Source organism: Piliocolobus tephrosceles, chromosome 3 (genome assembly GCF_002776525.5).
Source record: "Piliocolobus tephrosceles isolate RC106 chromosome 3, ASM277652v3, whole genome shotgun sequence".
NCBI classification, from domain to species: domain Eukaryota; kingdom Metazoa; phylum Chordata; class Mammalia; order Primates; family Cercopithecidae; genus Piliocolobus; species Piliocolobus tephrosceles.
Genome location: NC_045436.1, coordinates 132948045 through 132973876, shown reverse-complemented (window position 1 = coordinate 132973876; position 25832 = coordinate 132948045). Strand labels below are relative to the sequence as shown.

At 37.6% G+C, this 25832-nt stretch overlaps 2 protein-coding genes across 5 annotated transcripts in view; one reads left to right on the top strand and one right to left on the bottom strand.

The window, feature by feature from the left end:
- The window catches only part of TMEM165 (transmembrane protein 165), a 31024-nt gene extending 30116 nt beyond the window's left edge, over positions 1 to 908 (top strand). For 2 of the 3 annotated variants that reach the window (XM_023192201.2, XM_023192200.1), the window contains one exon: positions 104 to 905. In XM_023192201.2, coding sequence (XP_023047969.1) covers positions 104 to 180 — 77 coding nt within the window. In that variant the 3' untranslated portion in view covers positions 181 to 905. Of the gene's footprint in view, positions 1 to 103 lie in introns of all 3 variants that reach the window. The other variant, XM_023192199.1, reaches the window with a different exon arrangement.
- A 1987-nt stretch (positions 909 to 2895) lies between these two features.
- CLOCK (clock circadian regulator) overlaps positions 2896 to 25832 on the bottom strand; it is a 118152-nt gene continuing 95215 nt past the window's right edge. Inside the window, exons 17-23 of one of the 2 annotated variants that reach the window (XM_023192202.2) lie at positions 24770 to 24870; positions 24149 to 24238; positions 19555 to 19707; positions 18594 to 18806; positions 17353 to 17555; positions 13196 to 13451; positions 2896 to 10519 (exon numbers count right to left, since the gene is read on the bottom strand). In XM_023192202.2, coding sequence (XP_023047970.1) covers positions 10340 to 10519; positions 13196 to 13451; positions 17353 to 17555; positions 18594 to 18806; positions 19555 to 19707; positions 24149 to 24238; positions 24770 to 24870 — 1196 coding nt within the window. In that variant the 3' untranslated portion in view covers positions 2896 to 10339. The remainder of the gene's footprint in view (positions 10520 to 13195; positions 13452 to 17352; positions 17556 to 18593; positions 18807 to 19554; positions 19708 to 24148; positions 24239 to 24769; positions 24871 to 25832) is intronic. The other variant, XM_023192203.2, reaches the window with a different exon arrangement.

Here is a 25832-nt window from a genome sequence, read left to right as displayed (position 1 = left end):
AGATTGGAAGAATAATTGGCCACCTCATCGGCTCCCTTTTTATTTTGTATAGTATCAAGGTATAGGAATTTTGCTGTATTTGACTTTTTTTTCTCTCTTCCAGTGACAATCATAGGAGGCATCGTTTTTTTGGCGTTTGCATTTTCTGCACTATTTATAAGCCCTGATTCTGGTTTTTGACAAGCTGTTTGTTCATCTGTATTTAGTTTAAAATAGATAATATTATCTCTCTGTACATAGTGTACATTACAACTAAAAGTTTGTGATGGAAAAATACTGTATTTTGTAGCACTGATTCGTGAGTTTGACCCATTATTATGTTTGAGATATAATCATTGATTCTATTTGTAACAAGGAGGTTTAAAAGAAACCTGACTTCCAAGTGTGGGTTTTTCTTCTCTCCAGCATAATTATGTTAATGTGGTCCCCATTTTTGTTTTGGTGCAGAACTGTTGTGCAGTGGGGGTCTACCATGCGATTTTCTTTCAGCACTGACCCCTTTTTAAGGAATACAGATTTTCTCCTTCATCACTTAGGTGTTTTAAGATGTTTACCTTAAAATTTTTCTTGGGGAAAGAATGAATGAATTTCTATTTTTTAAAACATTTCCCTGAGCCAGTAAGCAGTAGTTTAATCATCGGTCTTTTTAAAATTAGGTGTTTAAAAAAAGAGACATATATGATATTACTGTTACATCAATAACATGGTACAATAAGAACTGTCTGCCAGGTCATTCTTCCTCTTTTTTTTTTTTAATTGGGTAGGACACCCAATATTAAAACAGTCAATATTTGACAACGTGGAATTACCAAATTAAAAGAGAATACTATGAATGTATTCATATTTTTTCTATGTTGAATAAACAATGTAACATAGATACAATATAAATAAAAGTGGTATGACCAGTGCTTGTTTTTCCTTGTGTGTTATATACAATTATCAGTATTGATAGGCCAATTTCTAAAGCTGATGTAAAAACACTAATATATTAAACATTTGAGATATGCCTATAGCTAAACAGGAGCCAGGCATTGTTCGAAAGTATTGTCGTCACCCTTAAAGTTCTGTGAGCTAGTAGGTACTAATATAAGGTTAAACAAGAAAAAACTAACTCACCCAAGGTTACATGGTAGAGTCACACCAGGCAGTTTAATTCCAGAGCCTAACGTCATTCATTATGCTATGACTGCCTCGTTTTTTCATAGCAACCTCAGTCGTCACTGTCGTTTTGAGTATATTCTGACTACTACTCCACCCAAGTAGAATTAACAGTGGCTTTCTGTCAGCCTTTTATATTCTAGAATCATATGCAGTAATATTCCCAGTAATATTCCCTAAACTGAAGGACAATTCTACAGAAACATTCATGTTGTTTGTGTGAAGTATAATAAGAGACCCAGAGCAATTCAGGTTTATGAGCTACTACAAAGGTCCACAATGTAATTTGCAATTTGAAGAGATTGTGAAAGAACCCAGTTAATCACCCAGCACTGTAGGATGCAGCAATTGTTCTACATGGTAAATCTGTGAGGAAGATAGCTACTACTGTGGAGATCTTAGCGGGGTCTTCAGCTAAAAAGTAACTTCTAAATGCCAAGTAGCACATGTTGGTGAAAAAGGTCATATTTGTGAACTTTTCAGTTCTCTGCTATAGGAAGTATCAAAGGGTAGAAAACTTAATGTCTGTGGATTAAGATAAACTGTGGTTAGACAATCTATATTGCCTTAGATTATAAAGAGTGAGGAATTCTCACTAATACTTTTTTTTTTTTTTTGAGACGGAGTCTCACTCTTGTTGCCCAGGCTGGAGTGCAGTGGCACGATCTCGGCTCACTGCAACCTCCACCGCCCGGGTTCAAGCAGTTCTTCTGCTTCAGCCTCCCAAGTAGCTGGGATTACAGGCGTGCGCCACCATGCCTTGCTAATTTTTTGTATTTTTAGTAGAGATGGGGTTTCTTTAGTAGAGATGGGGTTTAGTAGAGATGGGGGTTCGAACTCCTGACCTCATGATCCGCCTGCCTCAGCCTTCCAAAGCACTGGGATTACAGGCATGAGCCACCATGCTCGGCCTACTAATACTTTTTTTTTTTTTTTGAGACAGTTTTACTCTGTCACCCAGGCTGGAATGCAGTGGCGCTATCTCAGCTCACTGTAACCTCCACAGCCCGGGTTCAAGCAGTTCTTCTGCCTCAGCCTCCCAAGTAGCTGGGATTACAGGCGTGCGCCACCATGCCTTGCTAATTAGAGATGGGGGTTCGAACTCCTGACCTCATGATCCGCCTGCCTCAGCCTTCCAAAGCGCTGGGATTACAGGCGTGAGCCACTATGCTCAGCCTACTAATACTTTTTTTTTTTTTTGAGACAGTTTTACTCTGTCACCCAGGCTGGAATGCAGTGGCGCGATCTCAGCTCCCTGCAACCTCCGCCTCCTGAGTTCAAGCAGTTCTCCTGCCTCAGCCTCCCAAGTTGCAGGGATTACAGGTGCCTGCCACCACGCCCGGCTAATTTTTTGTATTTTCAGTAGAGACAGGGTTTTACCATGTTGGCCAGGCTGGTCTTGAACTCCCGACCTTAAGTGATCCACCCACCTCGGCCTCCCAAAAGTGCTAGGATTACAGGCGTGAGCCACCGTGCCCGGCTGTTTTTTCTAATAACAGAAGAGACAATTACTCGTAGAGTCGCTGGTACCATCATAGCCTAACCTCAGTTCAGATAGCTTGGTCCCAATACTAGCTTCATATGCAAGTAACAACAGCGTCGCACTCTGAGGCACCACAATCTTGTAGCAGGACATAATTCCTCTGAGAATGTGGTAGGTCAGACCTAAGCTACAAAAAATCGCTACTGCAATTAGGCTCCATAGTTGAATAAAAGAAAGGGAAATGTCATTGATTCTGATCTTAAAATATTTAATATTCTTTAAAATCCAAAATGTGATTCTTACAAGTTATGTGCCACATGAAGCAGGTGTTATTTCTTGAGAAATGCAGGTGATACTGAAAAACATAGCACTGAGGTATTTTTTATTTTTAAAATTGAAGGAAACAAAGTCTGGATCTAATTCTTTTTACATTTACAAAAAAACTACTGCTTGGCTCTTTTGCTATAAGTTTAGGTTCTGAATACATGACAAGAGTATGGGAAAGAGCAGAATAGTACACGCAGTTTTAAAAGCTATGCACATCATAACCTGGAATAATGATTACACAGCAAGAGGCCTGAGTGGAGGTAGGCTAACAACATTTTGACTTTCTCCTCAAAGGATACTTTGAAAAACAAGTGTAACCAATTGTTACACCAAATTAAAATGGCAATATTAAATCAGTAACAAAATGATCCACATTTTATACAATATTGTATTTCCAAACATACATAGGTCATGAAAATCAGAGAACCTAATATAGCACCTTTGAAACCATTCATTATCCTTCATGCGTGTGTGCAATTCAGAATTTTGGCAGAAGACAACAAATGGAAAATGTCAGTTTCATTTCTGTAAATCAATTTGGATTTCAATTAAATCTTTGCCTTAGTAAAGGGTATTCTTATCTCAAGATCAATTAGCCGTTTTTAGCTCCACCGTTTTGGAAGTAAAAATGATGGGCTACATCTACTTTTTAATTTAAAACCAAGAACCAAGCAGTAAGGACAGCAACGTCAAGAATATCACATTGAGAACCACACAGAACATTATAAAGAATTTGGTGCATGTTTTAACAACTACCAACTGATGTTAACAATGAAAAATTTACAAAGATAATTTTTTTTTTGCACTGACTGGTTTCAATACAGCACTGAATTTAACTCATCTTTGGGCTTCAATCTTTACATAGAGTGAATATGAAAGTGCCATACTGAGGCCTTCCCCAACTTTGTACCATAGTAAAGATTTCAAAATCATTCCAGAATGGTCTAAGTGATAGCTGTTCTGGCTGACAGATTTTTTTTTTTTTTTAAATAAAGACATTTCCTGGCCAATTTTTTTGCTTGAAGATGATTGTCTGGTTATACAAGACATCTATCTGAAGATAACAACTTATTTAAATTAACTACTGGCACAACCACTGCCAGCAGTGAACTTGTACTAGTCCAAGCCAACTCAAAAACACACATTATAAACATTTGAATGTCATTTTTAAAAGCGATGTCACAGTTTGTTTCCAAAGAAATGTAAAAGCTTTTATTTGAAAACATTGTCTTCATTTTAACCCTCAGAGTTAAGAAATGTTTTTTAGATCACTGAATTGTGGTTGACGTGCTTTAACTACCATTCTCTAAGTTGTGTGCTATACATAGCCGATGGGACTCCATAGCTTCTCTGAGTCCTAAAGTGGAGGATTCTGTTCTAATGCATGTGACCAAGAAGGATCCTCAAATGTCTAGGCTTCCAATATTCCAACACTGCTTTATTGGGCAGTGCTGTGTATGGAAGTTTTGTTTTGTTTTCAAAGGACCAAGTAACACAACACCATGTTAAAGACAGCAAACATTTTTTTGTAGAAGTTTTCAGCCTGTATACATTATTCCACCAAATTTAAGAACTTTAAATGGATTTTAATATGGATATGATAATGACAGCCATTAAAAGATGCTATTTCTTTTACTAACATTTCCCCAGTTGGGCAAAATAGAGGCATCGTGTGCCATTGGTTGTCATACTGGCCTTTGGCTGTGTTGGGGAAGTAATCATACAAAAAGTGCCCATAAAACAGAGAAGGCAGCAAGTGAAACTAGAAAAAGGTTGGAACTATATGAATCAGATTTGAAAGAAGTTATTTTTTAAATTCTTTCTTAGATGACTTGAGGAGGGAAGTGCAGGGGCATCCGGAGTTGGCCCCTCCACTGCCGTCCTGAAGTAAAGTAGGTTCAGACTGTCCGTAAAGATGATCGTGAGAGTTGGTGACTGCACCCCAAACCAGAGCCAGTTCTCTAAGAAGAATATGGTGCAAAACAAAACAAACCACAAATTAAATACATGACACGGAAATCACTTTGATGAGAAAACAGAACACACAGATATTTTAAAATACAAATAAATACATTTAGCCATTTTTATTCAGCAACCCCAGAGAACTGTTTTAAAAGCAATTGCTTCTTTGAATCCCTTTCTAAATTCTTTCATAAATACTTACTAGTTTGATTGTCACTTAATGCAGCACCTCAGTGTTTGCTGGTGGTGGTGATGGAATTTCACTTAACAGTCTCTCCATAAATTATTCCACTAAATAATGTTTCCCTGAGGAAACCCAGGCAGCTTACAAAATACTGTTAAACACTCACAACAATACCTGCACAGTATTTTATTTAAGAAAAGGAATGTAGTGTTATGACATAGGGGGAAAAAACTATGCAAAACAAGTCACATGGAAAGAAAGTATTTTAATTTTAAAAATCCAAGTTTGCTTAATTTCTTGTGAGCTGTTCCACACTGTTTTAAATATCCTGAATAACTGTGTCAACAAAATTCATCCCCAGTGTTTCCACAGGAGACATTAAAATTAAAGATCAAATTATACTTTTTTTCCTTTAACCAAAGTAGTCTTTTTCTCAGTCCTTTTTGTGCAAAAATATTACAAGAGCAATTCAAATGGAAACGCTGAAATGACATGCCAACATTTCAGGGCACATTTAAAACACTCAGAATAATTCTTGAAATTATTATATTCTAAAATATTACTAGCAATCACTTTTAGATTAGTTCTGTACATCTACTCACACGGATGCAATTTTCCTAGACCTCTGAAAAATAAACAGGCTCATTGGTCTCTTTTGGTGTCCACACAATAGGCAAGATAGGTTTACAATAGTGTTTAAATCAAACTAGGCATCTACAATCTCTTGACTCCACCACATTCAAAACAAAAGTCAAAGTTCATTTGGCTATCTTGAAATCGCTCCCATAAACCAACTACGGTTCACTGGATCTAAACATTTCTCAGAAATGTGTCATTTTATATAATTTCACCTAAGTGATGATTTGGGGATCCTTTAGAAATGGTTTACGCCTAAGAATAAACTTTATCAAAATGAGTAATTGCAATAAAGTGCTTGTTACATTTCCGAATGATGCTTTCAGACTGTGGTATGTTGTTTTAAAAGTGTGTGCTATTCCTTCCGTAAAGGATCCCCAGGCATGAGAGTTGGGTCTTCTCACCTGTCTCATAAAGCAGCAGCACTATCTTTTGGTAGGCTGACAATAGGCACATTACCCATGCGGATGAGGCTATACTAGTGCTATGGCAAAAGGGGAAGTAAATTAGAAAAGTGGGAGGCATGTAGAGGGTTCCTATTATACTCATAGTTATATACAAATATATTAAATATACTATAAAAATAGTCGATTCTATTCCTTTGCAATTACTTCAGAAGCTCCTTTTAGAAGAAAGCTCACCCAGTCCAAACTTAAAAGGTTCTCTTTCTCCAAACACTTAAAATGGCAAGTGCCTTTGTGCTGTTTCTTCTCTACCATTCAGAAATTTCAATCAGCTTGTCCTGGCTAGAAAGACTCACTCAGCAACATTAATATCCAGTGTTTACCCCTTCCAACAGGGACTCCCGTGGGACTAAGACAGGGCCACAGGTAATTGGAAAGGTTATAGACTTGAATTAGTTTTACACAAATATTCACCAACAAACTTTCAATTACCAAAGAAACAAAGAAAAAAGCAGAAATACTAAAGTAAAATGCTATTTGCATTCCACTTTTAAAAAGTTTGCCTCAGTGTAGTGGAAACATCTGAAAACATGTTGCGTAATATCCAGTTTAGAAGAATTTTCACTTGTCTGCGTAGAGTACTATTTTAAGGATCCCTTTCTAAGGCTTCTTGAACAAGGGTTCTCCCTTCAACATAGTGCTCCTGATGGAGCTGGACTGCTTCAGTGCTCCTAAAGTCAAGCAGACTGCTTTAAGGCAATGACCAACAACTATAGCACTTCTGAAGAATCCAAATATTTTCACTATTTTGCACTGAGTATCTACAACAAACTATTCAAAATCACTGGCATCTTGTTATGACTAGTACATTCCTAAGCCAGATACAAATGACAAAGGAGAGCACAGCACTCTCAAGTTACCCCTGGAATTTGGGATGCTGGAAGGCTAGACCGTAGTTATTTAACTCACATGCTACCGGCATCTCCCATACTTGTTCCTCCAATATTTTCCACTCAAAAATGAAGTACTGAAGTGTCTGGGTTCTGGTCTGACACCGCTCTGAGGAGCAACTTTATTAACCCTTGTAGTTCTCACTTGCATTTGTTGAACAATACTGACTCCCCCAAAACTATGATAGCTGTATATCCAAAGCACGGTAACTGCAGAGCAGCTAGCATTTTTCCTGAAACTCAATAGTTTCTTACTTAAAAAGTACCACCCAGAATAAGTGTTTTTAAGAAAGATGAATACCTGTGAGAGTAAAGCAGAGGGAAGAGACTTTTTTTTTTTCTCTTTAAGCTGGAAAGTGTTTCTATTTGGTGTCTTTAAATGATAAAGATTTGGGATTTTAACTAACAGCTTTGGCTATAGAAATGAATGAAGAACAGACACTGCTGAATCTTCATTTGAATGCTCAAGTTTCATGGGACAGGGTGTGGGGCGGGATAGCTTTGCAACCCAAATTTAAGAGAAGCAGGAGGAAAACAAAGCAGCAAAGAGTTCTTCCACTACTACACTTCAGACTGACAGAAAAGCAGCTAGCTGCTCCTTTAAATTAGCAATGGTTAATTGTAAGCAGGAAAAGATGAGCTATGAAGAGCAGTAAGAATCATAAAGGAAAATTTGAATTTTTTCCCCAACTATTTGTGGAGATGGGAAATAATGGAAGGGGCTGGAGTAGGACAATGTGAGTAAACAGTTTACACGTTTACCTGGGGCTTGTCTTATGCTTTGTTGCTGTCAACCTAAGTAGTACTCACAGTTCACCATCTTTTAAGTGTGGTATGTAGAGGACATGCCTTAATATAATAGTTCTTCATATCTTTGTTAGCTAAATCCATATCACTAGGAATTGCCAATAAATAAATGAGGCACAACTCAGATATATATGGAATGGCATAAGGTTAAGAAAGGCAATTTGAAGGGGGAGAAGAACAATCCTTTTGCCATATTCCACAACATCCCCCTTGCTCAGGTACATACATATTCTGACAACTATTCTTGATATTCATGGGAATGTGGGAAATCTCTATGGTCACTGAGCTAGAAGAGCTCCTTGATATGTTAATTACTGATTGGTATCTAGTCGCACTTCTTGTGTAGAAGGGTAAGTACCAATTTTCTTTGGTTGTTTTCTTTTTCAACATTAATGTTCAAAGTAATTGTGGCCAGGTAGAATTTTCTGCAGAAAGACAAAGTATATGCCTTAAGGATAACAGCAAAGTAGAGGACAGAGAAGTCTTAAGAACTGGCTTAGCATTCCCCTGACCTCTTTACCTAGCAATTCTGCATTCAGATTAATTTTCATTGTTCAGAACCTTTTCTGTTTTAACAACCTCAACTCTGTTACACATTTTCTTTTGAGGTCAATTTTGATTTATTACACTTGTTGTCCTCTCCTCCCTTTCCTCAGTAGTAACTTTTTTATATTCTAATAATGTATTTTCTACTAATCTTTTGTTCTATCACTGTAAATTTCATTAGTACCATAAAATCTACCAAGTGTTTTTAAAATGTATGTAACTTGTATTGGAATTTACTACTTTTAGAATATGATATTGCTCAAGGAAATCTTAGTTCATGTTTAGAAGGCATGTGAGTTACAATATTTTAGTGTTGTAGTGAAGGTATAGCCAAATCTCTATCCCTTCTTTTTTTCTTTGTAGGAATATCAAGATCATATTGAGCAAATATTTCTGGTAAATTCTTAAATGACTAACTTTAAAGAAAAATGCTGATTTAGGAAACAATTTTAGGATCACATTAATAACTATGATAGTGTTAGGTTGTCATCTTTTATTTCTAAATTATTTGTATCTCCAGTCCAAGAGACTGATAGCAGTCTTCAAAGGAACTTATTAGGAGACTAATAATGACACTGACACCCACATGCTGTTAAAAAGGTACTAAGGTTTTAAAACTGCTACGGAAACTGGACAATGAGTTCAAGATGGTGAGTTATCACCTGAATTAAAATCAAGGCACTATGGGGTTTTTCCCCCTCAAATAACCCTGAATCATTTCTGACTAAAAGAAGCACTGAAATTGTGAAGGATAATAAAAAATATTTCAACAAATCTCAAAAGTTAAAATTCCCATGATTGAGAATGTTAAAAAGTGCCTAAGATGTTTTGTGTGCAAATTTTACCTCTATAACTGAAACATTCTTGAAATTACTTTCAGGCTTGTTGAAAACCATTTACACAAATATTTCCAACTATGAACTATAACAAAATATGCAATCAAAACTCCCAACCACCTAAAATAAAGCAGTGCAAATCCTGTTCTCAAACATAATTGAAAAATAATGAAATGAGGGATATTTCTGAGTAACTTGAAAATCCTGTTGTATCAATAATTTAACCTGAAAAAAAAAAAAAATCCATTCCCAGCAGCACATCATACCTCACTGAACAAACTGTGACATCACAGCCAAAGTATGAACAAAAAAACTTGTGCCCCGGAAAAGTGAACAGAACACTATTGTGTTGTAAACAAAAGGAAAAACAGAGGATGGATCAGTTTGCACATGGTGTCAGAATCTCAGGAAAGCTGCTCATACCTGAAAGGAAGAGATAACGCTTTCATGCAGCATACAAAATGTTTTGCTCTCCTTTTATCCAGACATACACATATTTTTACATCATCTGTACATAGAGAATTGGAACCCACACAACATTCTGAAAGTAATTACTGTTCCATCATTATCTGAAAAGGGAGAGGGGTCAGGGGAGGGGGTCGCTACCAAGTCTACTGGCCTGTCTTCATGGCATCACTGTAAGCAAACCCCTGACATGGCGGTGGTATGTCCTCTGTAACACTTGGTAAGAGGCACAGAACCACTAAAAGTTACTAACAGCATTAGTGCCTTTCTGATTCCCTGGAGGTCACTTCATAGCTGAGCTTCTTAACATTTGGCAACATATTCTTTTTCCATCAAAAATATCCGGGCAACTAAAACACTGTCAGAATTGGCTATGCCCCTATGATCAGCTCCTGCTGGTATTTAATGTACATCGGTAGCACTAGGCAGCATTTTCTCTGCCAACTAATTCCAGGAACTAGAACACTCCATACCGCATCTCATGAAACTGTTGGAACTTTTCCTCCTTTCCTCAGGTCATTTGAGTAACTCTTCATGGGCCATCCCCTTCCTCCCTTGATGTCAGAGAGGAAGCACGCGTGCTACTGTGGTTGAACCTTGGAAGGGTCGGGCAAGCCGTCAGTCCTGTGCCGGCTGAGTTGCTGCTGTTGCTGAGACTGATGTTGCTGGTGATGTGACTGAGAGAAGGTGCTCTGTTGTAGAGGAAATGCAGCAGAGAGGATGAGCTGAGTTGAGGGATTCCCATGGAGCAACCTAGAAGTCTAAAAAACAAATGGATTATGCAGCATTGCTTTACTCCCTTTATGCCACCCACACAAGATTCACTCACACTCTCCCGTCCGTAGGGACAAAATCCTTAAAATTCTACATAATGCATATCACTTTCACTCTCTGGTTTAAAAATTCTAATTTGGAAAATGCTTATGAGGCCTTCCCTCTTTCTGAAAGTATGAGAGTGTCATTTTTTACAGGAATCTCAGCTGCAGATTTTATGGTATAGAAAACAATCTATATCTTGAGCCAAATCACACATGTTCTTTCACTTTATGTCCTAAAGACCCGTATTTTAAATTATAAAATTTGAGCATAGTTATGACTATATGAAAAAACAAATACTCCTAGGCCAAACAGACAATGTCTTCTGCACACAGGTTCGCTCACCTGCTTAGAGCGGCACAGTTAAGCCGCCAGGAGCATGGGCTCTGAGGTAGACTGAATGGTTCAAACTTGGGCTGCCCTACTTACCACATGTGTGAGCTGGTCAAGCTGTTTACTTCTCTGGGCCTCAGTTTCTTTCTTTACAAAACAGGAATAACAGTGCTACCACACTGGGCTCTTAATAAAGATTAAATATTAATATTATTTAAAAGCATCATAAATATGAAGGCAAAGTTGGAGCCTTAGGTCCGGTAAGTAGCAGTGTGGTATAAAGACAGACAAAACAAAATGAAAAAAGGCACAGGATTTGCAGACAGAAGCCCTGCATTTGAGTTTTGCTCTGCCATTTACATAAGTAAGCTGTGTGACTTTGGGCAAGACTCAAATATATGAGCTTCCATTCCTTTCACCAAATTTTTACTTCTGACGTGCTGTTCATTAACGTGAAACTCTTGGATACAAAAAAACGTTAACGGAAAGAAAGTCAACTTTTACAATGAAAGTCCTTTCCCCATTACTGACAGTACAACTTGATGCAGGGTTCTTAATTTCAAAATGGAGCTGTGGTGGGCGATTTTTGCAAATATACATGAAAGAAACATGCACACACACACACACAAAACAGCAAATCCCTGACAAACCTTAAAGACGACTACACCTTGTCAAGGACCTTCAGAGTTTTCTTTCGCTCTTTGTTATTAGGAAAAGCTGTGTAAGGCAAAGACTTCAGGATATTTATGAGCCTTATAAGATTACAACAGGAGCATGTTTTAGAACTAGGTATAACATAATTTAGAAAGGCCAAATTGTATATTTATTACCTACATACAAGTGTATTTATGAGAGGTACTGCCTATCTTATTTCTTTGTGGGCCCTATGTCTTTGGGATGCTATTTTTTTTTTTTTTTTTGAGAATGTTTATTCTTTTAAGGGCCTTTGTTCCTTGATAAACTTAGAACACTGAGATGTTAAGGCAGGTCCTCTCCTTTTTTTAGCTTATGCTTAATTCTCATTGGATATATTTTCCCTACATAATAATTTAGAACTTGTTTTAAATTCTTGTTATTTCTTTATTTGTAACAGTAGCTACCTCAGTTATGTCTGCAGCATAGGCTTAAGGTCTAAGAGACTGTATGACTATCAGATATTATGGCAACTTGCCTGTTTTAGTTTTCCACATCACAGACAAGGATTATATTTGGACCAGCACACAAAGGGTGACAAATTAAGACTATATTTATGCCCAAATATAGAATACAATAATCACATCACATGTTGTATAACTCAGAAATAAATGATAAGTGCCCGGCCTAGATGAAGTGGTCTCTAGTACACTTCCAGGCTAGCCTACATTCAAAATCGCTCCAGCTAGGCCAGAAGGGGAAAAGGTGGATTTCTAGTGAGGATCCTGAGGTCCAGACAAGGGTTTTGTTCATTTCTCTGATGAAGATCTCACCCTAGTGACTTTCTTCTGTATCCCATAGATAAGGAGAGACTGTCTGATTTATCTACATGATATCTGTGTCTATATTTTGGCTAATCCAAGTGTCTATGATATTTGTCAATACAGCGGTCACAAATAACAGCTATGTGCCTTGTCTTTCTTATATTCAGTGATTTACAAGCATTATTAATCCATGAGGTATCAACTATTATAACCTCCACTTTACACGTGATGTTTAGCAAGAGTAAGCAACCTGCCAAAGGTCACGCAGTACGTGGTGCAACAGTGACTCAACCCCAGGGCAGCTAGACTTTGCAGCCCAAGTTCTTAGCTATACATATATTTGGCTCATACATATACTACACCTCCATGGTATTTCTCCTCTGATGCTAATTTATAACTGAAAAATTATAATAAGATTGAATTCAATAAAATAATTTAAGGTAACACCCATACCAGTAAAAAGAAATCCCTGCTCTGTACAGAGTAGAATTTATGGTTGGCTAGAAAAAGGAGGAAAGAGGTACTTGCTTAAGTTCCAGAATCTCTAGCCAGCGACTGAGAAAACAGGTGGGCAGGAAGTAGGCCACTCACTCTGTCCAGCAATTCTGATAACTGGGTATACCCAAAGGCAGGTCTAAAGTCTTCCAACGACTGAGCAAGGGAAGAAAAAAAATTGCCAACCAGGACAAGCTTTCTATCTTTGTAGAGATTTAAACTGTACAATAACCTTTTGTGAATTTTTCACATCACTCACAAAACTGTTCACTTAATGCTTAATTTCATTACATGAAAGTAATGAGTTTGAAGCAGCTTCCCCATGGGGTGAATTACCTGTAAAAACTGTTGCGGTGGCTGGGTCAGCTGAGCCTGAGATGGTTGCTGAACTGAAGTGAGCTGCTGCTCCTGGGAGCTCTGCTGCTGCTGCTGCTGTGTTACTGACAATGTCTGTGACTGTTGCTGTTGTGTAGCAAAAGTAGGATATGCAGTCACCACCTGGCCCATGAGCATAGTACTAGGTACCATGACTGCCCCACAAGCTACAGGAGCAGTCACTAATTTGGTCACAAGTTGTTGACCTTGAGAAAATCTGTTAGAAGAAAGAAGGAAAAAAATTGGAGTCCAAAGTACAAGGTATACATCATAAAAGGCAGTGGAGTAAATACTTACCTAAGATAATACCCAATGACATTGCCAATTTAGTTTTTCAAGGTCTGTATATTTCTACTTTGTTTCATTTTAAAAGATTCCCTTTGGTATAACAGTAAAACAATTCATACAGCAAGATCAACGTGTAACAAAAATACAAAACGTTTTTGGATATCCACATTCAAAAGGATAAAGTTAGATCCTTACCTCACATCACAGACAAAGATTAACTTAAAATGGACCAAAGACCAAAACATAAGAGCTAATGCTATAAAACTCTTAGAAGAAAACAAAGGGGAAAAGCTTCATGACAATGGATTTAGCAGTAAGTAGCAACTGACATTAGCAGTAATTTCTTGAATATGATACCGAAAGTACAGGCAACAAAAGAACAGATAAACAGATAAACTGGACTATATAAAATTAAAAATCTTGTGAATCAAAGGGCAGTATCAACAGAGTAAAAAGGTAACTCTCCCATCCCACAGATGGGAGAAAATAACTGCCTATCATCTTTCTGATAAGGGATTAATAACCAGAATGTCTAAGAGCTCCTTCAACTCACCAACAATCAACCCAATTAAAAAAATGGGCAAAGGTCAAACTTGAACAAACATTTCTCCAAAGAAGATACACAAATGGCTAATCAGCACATGAAAAGATGCTCAACATCACTAATCATTATAAATCAAAACCACAACAAGAGGCTACTTTATACCCATTAGGATGGCTATTATAAAAGACAAACAACAATAGAAAATGACCAGTGTTGGCAAGCAAGTAGAGAAATCTTGCGCAGTGCTGGTGGGAATGTAAAAATGGTGCAGCTACTATGGAAAACAGTATGCAGTTCATCAAAAAATTTACTATAGGATTACTATATGAAGGAATTCCACTTCTGCTTACATAACCTCCTAAAATGAAAGCAGGGACTCAAAGAGATATTTGTACACCCATAATCATAAGCAGTGTTATTCACAGGAGCCAAAAAGTAGAAGTAACCCAAGACTCCATTGACAGATGGAATGAATAAGCAAAACACAGTAGAGTGGAGTATTACTTAGCCTTAAAAAGGAAAGAAATTCTGACAACTGCTGTAATGTGGATGAACCCTGAGAACATTATCTTAAGTAAAATAAGCCATTCACAAAAGGACAAATACTGTATGATTCCATTTATATGAGGTACTTAGACTAGTCAAATTTACAGGGACAGAAAATAGAATGGTGGTTGCCAAGGACTGGGGAGAGAAAAATGGGGACTTGTATAATGGGTATGGAGTTTCTGTTTGGGAAGATGAAATAAGTTCTGGAGATGGTTAGGGGAGATGGTAACAATCGTACTCAATGACAAGGAACTGTATACTTTAAAATGGTTAACATGGTAACTTTTATATCATTTGTGTTTTTCCACAATACAATTTTTTAAAAATCTATAAAAAAAAGAACCTTTTTCTTTTTATAAAACTACTAGGTACCAGGGAGTCAGATACATGTGGCATATGATTCATCTGCTACACTGGCACACAGTTCAAGAATAAACAAAGCTATCATCATGTAATTTTTTTAAACTCTAGGTTTACAGAAGAAATTTACACAAAATTGTATCTTATAAATATAATTCAAAACCAAATGACATTCTAACAATGAATAAAACTCCTCTCAATTTATGAATTTATCAATGCAGCATAGCATCTGCTGTGCTAGAATTCATTAATTTTTCTCTCTTTCCCTGCTTCCTTTTGCTTATTGAAATGAAAGAACAACAACACACAAAAAAAATGATGCCTCTTTGTGGAACAATATTATTTCCATTTGCCTTTTCTGTGAGATGAAGTTAGTTTATAACATTGGTCATTACAGTGAGATATGACCCTAACATAGATGTGGCATGACATAACTGTACTTAAACTGTTTAAAGTATATAATATTACACTTAGTACAGATCTTGAAAATAAAATACAGTATTTTATATATTACACAACCAAATACTTTAATGCAAAACAATAAAGAATTAAAATTGTCCATATTAAGAAAGCCCAAAGAAATAAGTAATATTTACAAAGTACACTTAGTCACAGAAGCGCTAAGTGCTGATTTCTCTGGAATCTTTAATGAAATTAACATCTGAATTAGCCCATGGCTCACTGGTAAATGTGATAAGAACATTTTCTTTAATCTGCTTTCGTGTAACTCACACTTCTGCAGCTTTGTATACACGACTCCCTCTGCCCAGAATGCTTCCCTAGACTCCGTGCCCACACCCACACCAAAAGCCAAGCTCTTGAAGAGTCCGGGCAAGTATCTCTGCCTTAGTGAAGCTTTCCTGACCACACTTTTATTCACCTGCTTGACTCAACCCATGAAACTGCTTACAAAAACAAAACAACAAAACAAAAACAAAAAACTGCTCACTTCCTCCTTTCTCTTTAGAATACTCTAAAATACTCATCATACCAAACAATACTGATTTGTTTATCTTTCTATTGCTTTTACTAGTCTGGTCTTTCCCTTGGGGAAGGGACGATGCCATACTCATCTAGGTAGGCCTTCAAATGTTTGCTAAGATGTGGTTTCTGTCCTCCTCAATAGACCGATGTTCAGGGAAACGCAACTTAAAACCACAATTAAATATCACCTTACCCCAGCCAGACTGGCTATTATTAAAAAGTCAAACAACAATAATGTTGGCGCAGATGTGGTGAAAACACTTACACACTGCTGGTGGGAATGTGAGATTTTTCAAAGAAGTAAAAGTAGATCTACCATTTGATCCAGCAATCCCACTACTGGGTATCTACCCAAAGGAAAAGAAGTCACTATCAAAAGGACACCTGCATACATAGTTTATCGCAGTACAATTCACAATTCCAAAGATAGGGAATCAACCTAAGTGCCCATCAACCAATGAGTGAAGAAAATGTGGTATGTATACACCATGGACTACTACTCAGCCATAAAACATAGAATAAAATAATGCATTCTGTAGCAACTTGGATGGAGGTGGAGGCCATTATTCTAAGTGAAGTAACTCAGAAATGGAAAACCAAATACTATATATTCTCACTGGTAAGTGGGAGCTAAGCTATGGGTACAGCAAAGGCATACAGAGTGATGTAATAGACTTTGGAGGAGGATGGTGGGGGTGAGGGATAAAAAAACTATATATTGGATAGAATGGGCACTGCTCACGTGATCAGTGCACTAAAATAAGTCATAGATGGTTGTTTTTCCAGAGCAGGCCACAAAACCTTTCTGTAATACATGTTTAAGCACTTGAGCATTGAAATGACAACACCAAGCTCTGTGTTCAGAGCTCCCTCCCTCATCACCTTAGCTAGCTATAGACCCCTTGGCTAATTACTGAAAATTCACTTTTTTCTCATCTGGGAAATAAAAGAAGGCCCTCATGTACATTTTCTTTTAATAAATGACAATTTGAGACAATATATTTTGAGCATTTAACAAACTTAAAAAAGGTAAGCTACCCTAACCACTGTTATTACATGGACATTCTCTAGCGTCTATATTGAAAAGACAAAAGCTTCACAGTGACACAGAGCCTGTCATAAACCTTTTCTAACAATGTGCTGTAGAATCTGTATTCTATAATATCTTGTAGCATATTTTTGGACAAGAAACAAAATTTGTTGTTACCCTTTAATTATGAAGTCTTTAAACAATGAATAAATTCTGTGTTTTTATTTCAAATTTAAGAACACTGGCTGCAGTGAGCAACACATTAAAGTCACATTAAAAAATTTGATTAAAAAAATCAAATTATTGTTTTCTAATTAAGTTGGTTTACAATTTTCAAAATAACAAATGAAATACAACAACTACCTTATCTGCCTGTCCTGAGTAAATGTAGTTACTGCAGCACTCTGGGTGCTGTTTTGTGGCATACTAGATGGAATGTGGACCATGCTTCCGGCTGCAGGCTGAGAAATCACCATAGTGTTATACAGTGGTGCTGTAAGAGTGCTCGGTGTCTGACTGGGTAGAGATGTTTGCTGACTGTGCCCACTCAGTACATTTTGTTGACTCTGTTAAAAATAAAGAGAGATTTTATAGACAGATTAACTGAAAATAATTATTTGGGAAGTATGCTAGAATTCATTATTCTAACAATATGACAATACGACAGAGAAAGAAGTGGCAGGATATATTACTCTTGGAGAAATATAACCACAAAGGAATGACTGGTGGTAATTGAGAATGAATTAGTCTTGAATATCTTGCTGGAAGGCAAGCTATGACTTTAAAAGAAGTGTGACTATAATAGAGATGATATAAAATATACCCGAAGAATTTCTGTTAAATGCCCAAAGTGAGTAACTAGTGGGTATTTTTCTATTTTTCATTTAAATCCTTGGGATTTACAGTCACAGATGTACAGTAATTGCCAATATTTTCTGGAAAAGTCAATAAACCATTACTGCCCCCTCCCCCAACAGTCTATTCTGTACCAACAGGCTTCCTGGTCAGCCTCTTGAGCAAGTCATACCTTTTTAACATACAGAAATAGTCTAAGTTATAGTAACTTGGTATAATTACTAGACTACATGTTTAAACAGATTGTGACATATTTTAAAGCTCGGCTGGGTGCAGTGGCTCATGCCTGTAATCCCAGCACTTTGGGAGGCTGAGGTGGGTGATCACCTGAGGTCAGGAGTTCGAGATCAGCCTGGCCAACATGGTGAAACCCCATCTCAACAAAAATACAAAAATTAGTCCGGCGTGGTGGCGGGTGCCTGTAATCCCAGCTATTCAGGAGGCTGAGGCAGGAGAATCGCTTGAACCCAGGAGGCAGAGGTTTCAGTGAGCTAAGATCATGCCATTGCACTTCAGCCTGGGCAACAAGAGCAAAACTCTGTCTCAAAAAAAAAAAAAAAAAGCTGAAAATATTTGATACTAACATGATTTGCACAAAATATTTTCATGATCACTTTCAATGCTATACTTTCTAAATATGATTAAATTTTGAAATCATATTTTATCATTAGAGCTTTATTTCTGTTTTAGCAATAGTGTGCATTCCAAACACTCACCACTCCATAGCCCGCTGTGCTCAGTAACATTACCTGAGTTGATGTACTATTCTGTAAAGTCTGTTGTTGTATCATGTGCTGAGTTGTGCCAATGTGTCCAGTATTCATTCCACTTTGAATCTGGTTAGTAGGAACAACTTGGCCTTGCATATTTACAGGTGCAAGTTGCTGGATGTTAGATGAATTTCCAGAAGAAAGTTGAACAGAACCAAAATTCAACCCAGCATTTGATTGCTGCAAAAACATCTTTAAAAATAAAGATTATGTTAAAATGAGCTTTGTAGATTGAAAAGAAGAATGAGAGCATTAAAAAGAAGGCAAAATCAAGCTACAAAGTACGTTTAAAAAGTAACTAACAAGGTTAAGTCACTTTGAAGAATTAGCAATAAATAATTAGTGAATAAAAAATGAAACTTCATATTCAATCTTTCAGTTATCTTAATTCTATGTTTCCAATTGTTAGAAAAAGTGTAACTCGGTGCTACTCAGTCTGTGGACTGATAGCTCTGTATCATTTATCATTATACTTTATAACATGAGACAGAAGTAGTTTTCACTCCGTTTCCCTTTACCAAAGTCATAGTCTCCTGGAGTGGTCCTGCTGGTTGGTCATGTAAGACTAATTGGAATTATACATACTGGTAGTTTAATAAAAATATTACTCATGATTGATTTATAAATTCTGTACCCAAGAGGTACGTAAAACTTGATGTAAAATATAATTTTTACATTATGGATTCAAACTTACTAAAATTTGGACTGGTAAAAAAGATGACTGGAGAAACAAGGATGTTCACAGAAATACCCTCAGGAATGAATTATCTTTAGAGACTGTAAAGTGTAATCATACTGAGTAGGTAACCAGTGAATATTTATTTAACTGAATTGATAAAACGTATCTCTTGCATCTCACTTTTAATTAAGAAAAGTTAACTTTGCTAGAAATCCAAAATGTGAATGGGATGCTTTGTTTGTGTTCAAATATAACAATTACCTGCAGCCCCTGGCCATGGACCATCTGAAGTTGTTCTTGAATTTTTCTTAGTTCTTCTTGTTGCCGATGAATATTTGCTTCTATCATGCGTGTCCGTTGTTCCAACTGGTCTTTCAGATGTTGCATGGCTCCTAATTGAGCTGAAAACTGAAACTGAAGTACCACATATGGCAAAAGTACAAAATATTTTAGAATTACTTACTCCTTATAATTGTGCAATGTGAAAAGTAAGCAGTGTAACATGAGTGAAGGATGCTATGCTGATTATGCCCCTTAGTTCCTAATCCACCCATCTTTGCTCTGCTTTGTGATATTGGACCTGGACCTTCAAAATATTTCTCCTTTGCCAGCAGGCACAAAGTTATCCACATTAGTAGGTGGTGCTGGAGGGACACTGCCAAGTAGGTGGTGCTGGAGCACTAGGAGTGCTCAACTCCTAGTTCTGGTGCTTTTCCGTCTTGCTCTTATGTTGGGAAGCCAACGGGAAGCTTCCCAGTTAGCCGTGTCAGCTCCCCGGCAGGTGGCTTTCCAGCAAGTCTCAATGACATCCTAGTGGACAGCTTCCCTGCAAGCTTTACCAATACCCCAGCTGATGGCTTCCAGCTCTCTAGCTCTAATCTGCGGCATGTCAGTGAACTTCTCTATTACCCAGTTGCTAGAGTCACATCTGCCCCAAGAAGATCTGCATGTTAGCCTGGCATGGAGGGAGAGGAGGTTGGCAGCTTGGGGGGAGTCTTTTAAGTATGTTCCTTCCTTGGGTACTCTCCATCTGCCTTACAGAGTGGTTGCTCTCTGCATCTGCTATTTCAATATTCTTTTTTTGTTTGTTTGTTTGTTTGAGATAGGATCTCCCTCTGTCACCCAGGCTGTTGAGCAGCAGTGCGATCATGGCTCACTGCAGCCTTAACTTTCTGGGTTCAAGAGATCCTCTCAACTCAGCCTCCCCAGTGGCTGGAACCACAGGCATGCACCACCACACCTGGCTAATATAAAAATGTATATTTTGGCCAGGTGCGGTGGCTCACATCTGTAATCCCAGCACTCTGGGAGGCTGAGGCAGGTGGATTACGAGGTCAGGAGATCGAGACCATCCTAGCTGACAGAGTGAGACCCTGTCCCTACCAAAAAATACAAAAAAAATTAGCCGGGCGTGGTGGTGGGCGCTTGTAGTCCCAGCTGCTCTGGAGGCTGAGGCAGGTGAATGACATGAACCCGGGAGGTAAAGCTTGCAGTGAGCCGAGATCACGCCACTGCGCTCTAGAGCGAGACTCTGTCTCAAAATAAATAAATAAATAAAAATTAAAAAAATATACATATACATATAGTAGAAATAGGGTCTTGCTGTGTTGCCCATGCTGGTCTTGAACTCTCTGGCTCAAGCAGTCCTCCTCCTTCAGCCTTCCAAAGTGCTGAGAATATAGGCATGAGCCACCACACCTAGCCTTATTCCTATATTCTTTAGGTTCTCTTTACTTCTTTTAGGAGTTAATCTGTGTTACCATTAATACTTTTTTATATCATTCCTGTTCAAATTTCTGGTATGCTTCTGGCTTCTGACTGGATATTGACTGATTACACATACACCCTGGATTTACAAGACCTGAGCTCATATTGTGGCTATCACTTACTGGAAAAAAATTTAACTTCTTTTTTTTCTTTTTGAGACAGAGTCACCCAGGCTTGAATGCAGTGGTGTGATCACAGCTCATTGCAGCCTCAACCACCCAGGCTCAAGCAATCCTTGCACTTCAGCTTCCCAAGGACTACAGGCATATGCCACCACGTCCGGCTAATTATTTTTTTTTTTTAAGAGACGGGGTCTCACATGTTGCCCAGTCTGGTGTTGAACTCCTGAGCTCAGGCAATCCTCCCACAATCCACCGTGCCCAGTTGTATTTAAACTTCTTAGCTTCATTTTTACCCCTTAACAAAGGAAAAAGTAGTTTGCACCTGGAGTTAATTTGTATCAATTTCTGTCATCCCTAGAATGTCCTGTATGTGTACATGAGTAGAATTACTCAAAGTTGCAAAAATCTGACAGATAACCAATAATAACATTTTCACTTCTATCTTCAATGGAAACTACCCTCAGGTAAGTATAGTACATGGGCTTTTAAAGACTAGGCAAGTATGAATGAATAAACACATACATGAATGAAAATAAAATTATGTTTTCAATCTTATTTCTCTGTTTTGAGTCATGAGCAGCTCCTATTTTCTTCTGCTTATAATTTAGCCACATTTGGTGATTCATCTCTTAAGTCTATACAGGTTCTTTAATTATTCCCATGAATTTTCAGTACATGATACAGTGTAAGAGCAGGAAGAGTTTCTCTTTATTGGAAGGAAATCTGGCTTAAAGTATGTAAAAGCGAGAAATGTCCTTCCCATCCAAAGCTTTTTAACTCCATCTTGAATAGTTTGTATTCGGGATACTAAATTACATTTCAGAGCACACAACTTTGATTTCTGAAATTAACAATAACCAGACCATATCATATATTAAATTACACTAGCTTGAGAAAATATAAATTAATTTAGTACCTCAACTCCCTCAAGCTTTTTTTTTTTTTTTTTTTAATTAGTCAATGTGTTATAATTATGGCCAGGCATGGTGGCTCACAGCTGTAATCCCAGGACTCTGGGAGGCTGAGGTGGGCAGAATGCTTGAGTCCAGGAGTTTGAGACCAGCCTGGGCAACATGATGAAACCCCATCTTTACTGAAAATATAAAAATTAGCTGGGTGTCGTGGCATGCGCCCCTAGTCTCAGCTACTTGGGAGGCTGAGGAGGGAAGATCGACTGAGCCCAGGAAGCAGAGGTTGCAGTAAGCCGAGATAGCACCACTGCACTCCAGCCTGGGTGACAGGGTGAGGCGTTGTCTCAAAAAATTAAAAAATAAAAAAGTTAACATTTATATCATACAAATGTTATTTTATTATAACTAAAGTTATTTGTACCCTTGGACAAGCATTATATTGCTATCACTTAAAGGATTTCTATCAAGTACAAAAAGAAAATAGTAACAAACACAGAAGGCAGGGTAACAGGAAGTAAAACCACAGAAATGAGGGAAAGCATTTGGCTTTATTAGTGAACAAAATGTGAGATATGAATGCTTACTAACATTTTTGACATAGTACATATCTTTTATTTCATGAAAATATTCCCATAAAATGTTAAGAAATGCTTTAGAATCCTGAGATTAAAAAACTAATAATATAGAAAGTATGTATCTCCTATCATATATGTATAACTTAAATAACCATATAAGATAGAGCTTTTTGTTTTTTTTTTTTTTTTGAGATGGAGTCTCACTCTTGTTGCCCAGGTAGGAGTGCAGTGGCGTGATCTCGGCTCACTACAACGTCCGCCTCCTGGGTTCAAGCGATTCTCGTTACTCAGCCTCCCAAGTAGCTGGGATTTCAGGCGCCTGCGACCACACCCGGCTGATATTTATATTTTTAGTAGAGACGGGGTTTCCCCAGGTTGGCCAGGCTGGTCTCGAACACCCTACCTCAGGTGATCCACCCACCTCAGCCTCCCAAAGTGCTGGGATTACAAGAGTGAGCCACCACGTCCGGCCCAGATAGAGCTATTTTTAAAAAAATACTGTTTTTACGTATTATTAATGATCATTCCTTGAAATCAAGACCTGCTAAGTTAAGGTGTATTTAATGCCAAACAAAACAGAAAAGCTGAAGAAAAATACTATTTCTCCGTAGTATTTTTAATGTGTTTGAGGCACTGAAAGAGTACAGAGTCATAAATTACAAGTTGGGAAGTTAGGCTCCAAAGTAACGCAGCATCACTTTTGGAATTACTCCCCCCCTTTTCTGGCTACTTTCCACTTTCAGGCCTCCTTCTGAACTTAGGCCAAGAAACAATTCTAGAAAGTTTTCCTTCACTTCCTCAGATTGCATTAAGGATTCACACAATGTGCTTACATATCAACTTATATACCTTCAGCACAGGCAATATAATGTGGAATTGTAGTTATCTGTCATTTCCTCTAGATGTAATGGTTTTTTAGTATAGATGTTATATTTGTACTGCCAGCATCTGCAATGCCTGTTACACACAAGGAACTCAATAAATATCGAAAGAATGAATATACAAATAAAGTTACTCAATTCTTCCAATATTCATAGGAAGAACAAAATGCACAGCTACATTTCATCTTTAATATCTTTATGTCTATACTGTTTCTCAATGAGGGAGTGTTATGGCATATTAAGCAAGACAATTCTTTGTTGTGCAAGACTGTCATGCATCCTGAAAGATAATTAGTATTCCTGGACCATGCTCACTAAGGGCCAGTGATACCCCACAATCATTACGACAATCAAAAATGTCCCCAGATATCCTAAATGGCCCCGGTTAAGATTCACTGCATCTGTAACTATAATTATATATGTGCGTGCGTGTGTGTGTGTGTGTGTGTGTGTGTGTGTATGTGCTCCTACCTCGGCCTCCCAAGTAGCTGCGGTTACAGGTGCTTGCCAGCAAGCATGGATTTTTTTTTTAAATTACATTAGCTTAAAAGCAATTTATCATTTTCAAATATGCAACTGAAACAAAAACCAAAAAATACCTGGGACATGCCTTGTGGAATTGGTAAATTTGTAGCTTGAGACATCACTGGCTGTGTTAATGATGAACCAACAGACTGGGAATTTATGGACTAGAGCAAAATAAAAAATAACACTGAAGTGATTCTCATCCCCATACATGAGTACTTCCAGCAGAAATATCAATATGATATTCATATTAATAAACTTACCATTTGCCTCATATTTTTGTTAGCTGAATACAGCTATGTCTTCCCGTCTATACAGGAAAGGCCTGTTCCCTATCTATATTTTATTTTCCAAGGAACTTCCTATAGTACACCTTGAACAAGCTCTCAATAAAAGCTGGCCAGACTTAAGACAATTGGTATTTGAACTCAGACATAAAACAGCTATCAATTATGAGCTTTCCACAATTAAAAAAAAAAAAAAAAAACTAACATTTTACTTGAAAAATAATTGAAAGGACTGATACATATGACAACCACTTCACACAAAAAAAGGAAGTCTTGAGCATCACATATCAGTAACTATTTCGATCTTTACAAAGAGGGGTAACAAATCAATGAATTTCTGAAGATTTAGATCATTTTTTCCCCTCTTAATAAATCTTTATTCAGAAGAATATCCACTAAAGAGCTTACCTGACTACTAAATGATGACCTTCTTTGCACCATCTTCTCATGAGCTGGTAAATGCTGCCTGGGCGGAGTGCTCGTATCTGTCGGGATCTTGGTTGGTGTTGCTGAAGTCATTCAACAAAATTAGAAGAGCATTAGTACTTTGTAAAATATACTTTTTAAAGATTAATCTCAAAATGCATTTCAGTTAATAAAAATGGCTTTTGAATTATTTTTCCAAACCATTCAATGAAAGTGAACTCCATGACAGATGATTTAATGTACTTACTTCTTTTTATGAGCACAAAGAAAATATTTTAAATAGGAAAACTTTAAATACAAAAAGTTACTAATTTAATGACAATTATACAAGTCTTCATAAAGAGAAGACAATAAAAAAACTTTCAAAAAGCAAACCTAAGAACACTTACTGGCCCTACAGTAAAAAACACAATAAATAGTTGCCTTTCTTTTTTTTTTTTTTTTTTGAGACAGAGTCTCGCTGTGTCGCCTGGGCTGGAGTGCAGTGGCTGGATCTCAGCTCATTGCAAGCTCCGCTGCCTCCCAGGTTCACGCCATTCTCTCGCCTCAGCCTCCCAAGTAGCTGGGACTACAGGCGCCCGCCACCTCACCTGGCTAGTTTTTTGTATTTTTTAGTAGAGACGGGGTTTCACCGTGTTAGCCAGGATGGTCTCAATCTCCTGACCTCGTGATCCACCCGTCTCGACCTCCCAAAGTGCTGGGATTACAGGCTTGAGCCACCGCGCCCGGCCTAATATAAATATATTAATGTGACTGGTCTGGTATTAATTGGTCTGGTACTCTGGTAAATTTTTAACACAAACAAAAATAATGAAGTAATGACATAGAGAACCCACTTGGTATCAAGCATAAATTGCTAGGTTTTACATCAAGTATCCTTAATGCACTCCTGTTCTTACAACTCATCAGGATAGTAGACCCCACCTTTCACACATTTTAGTCCTTTAAACTGGTTGTTCTTAAGGCTTATACCTTCTTCACTGGACTGAGGTAAAAAGGTGAAAAGTTAACATTAATTATTATTTCATTTTGTTGGAAGGTGGGG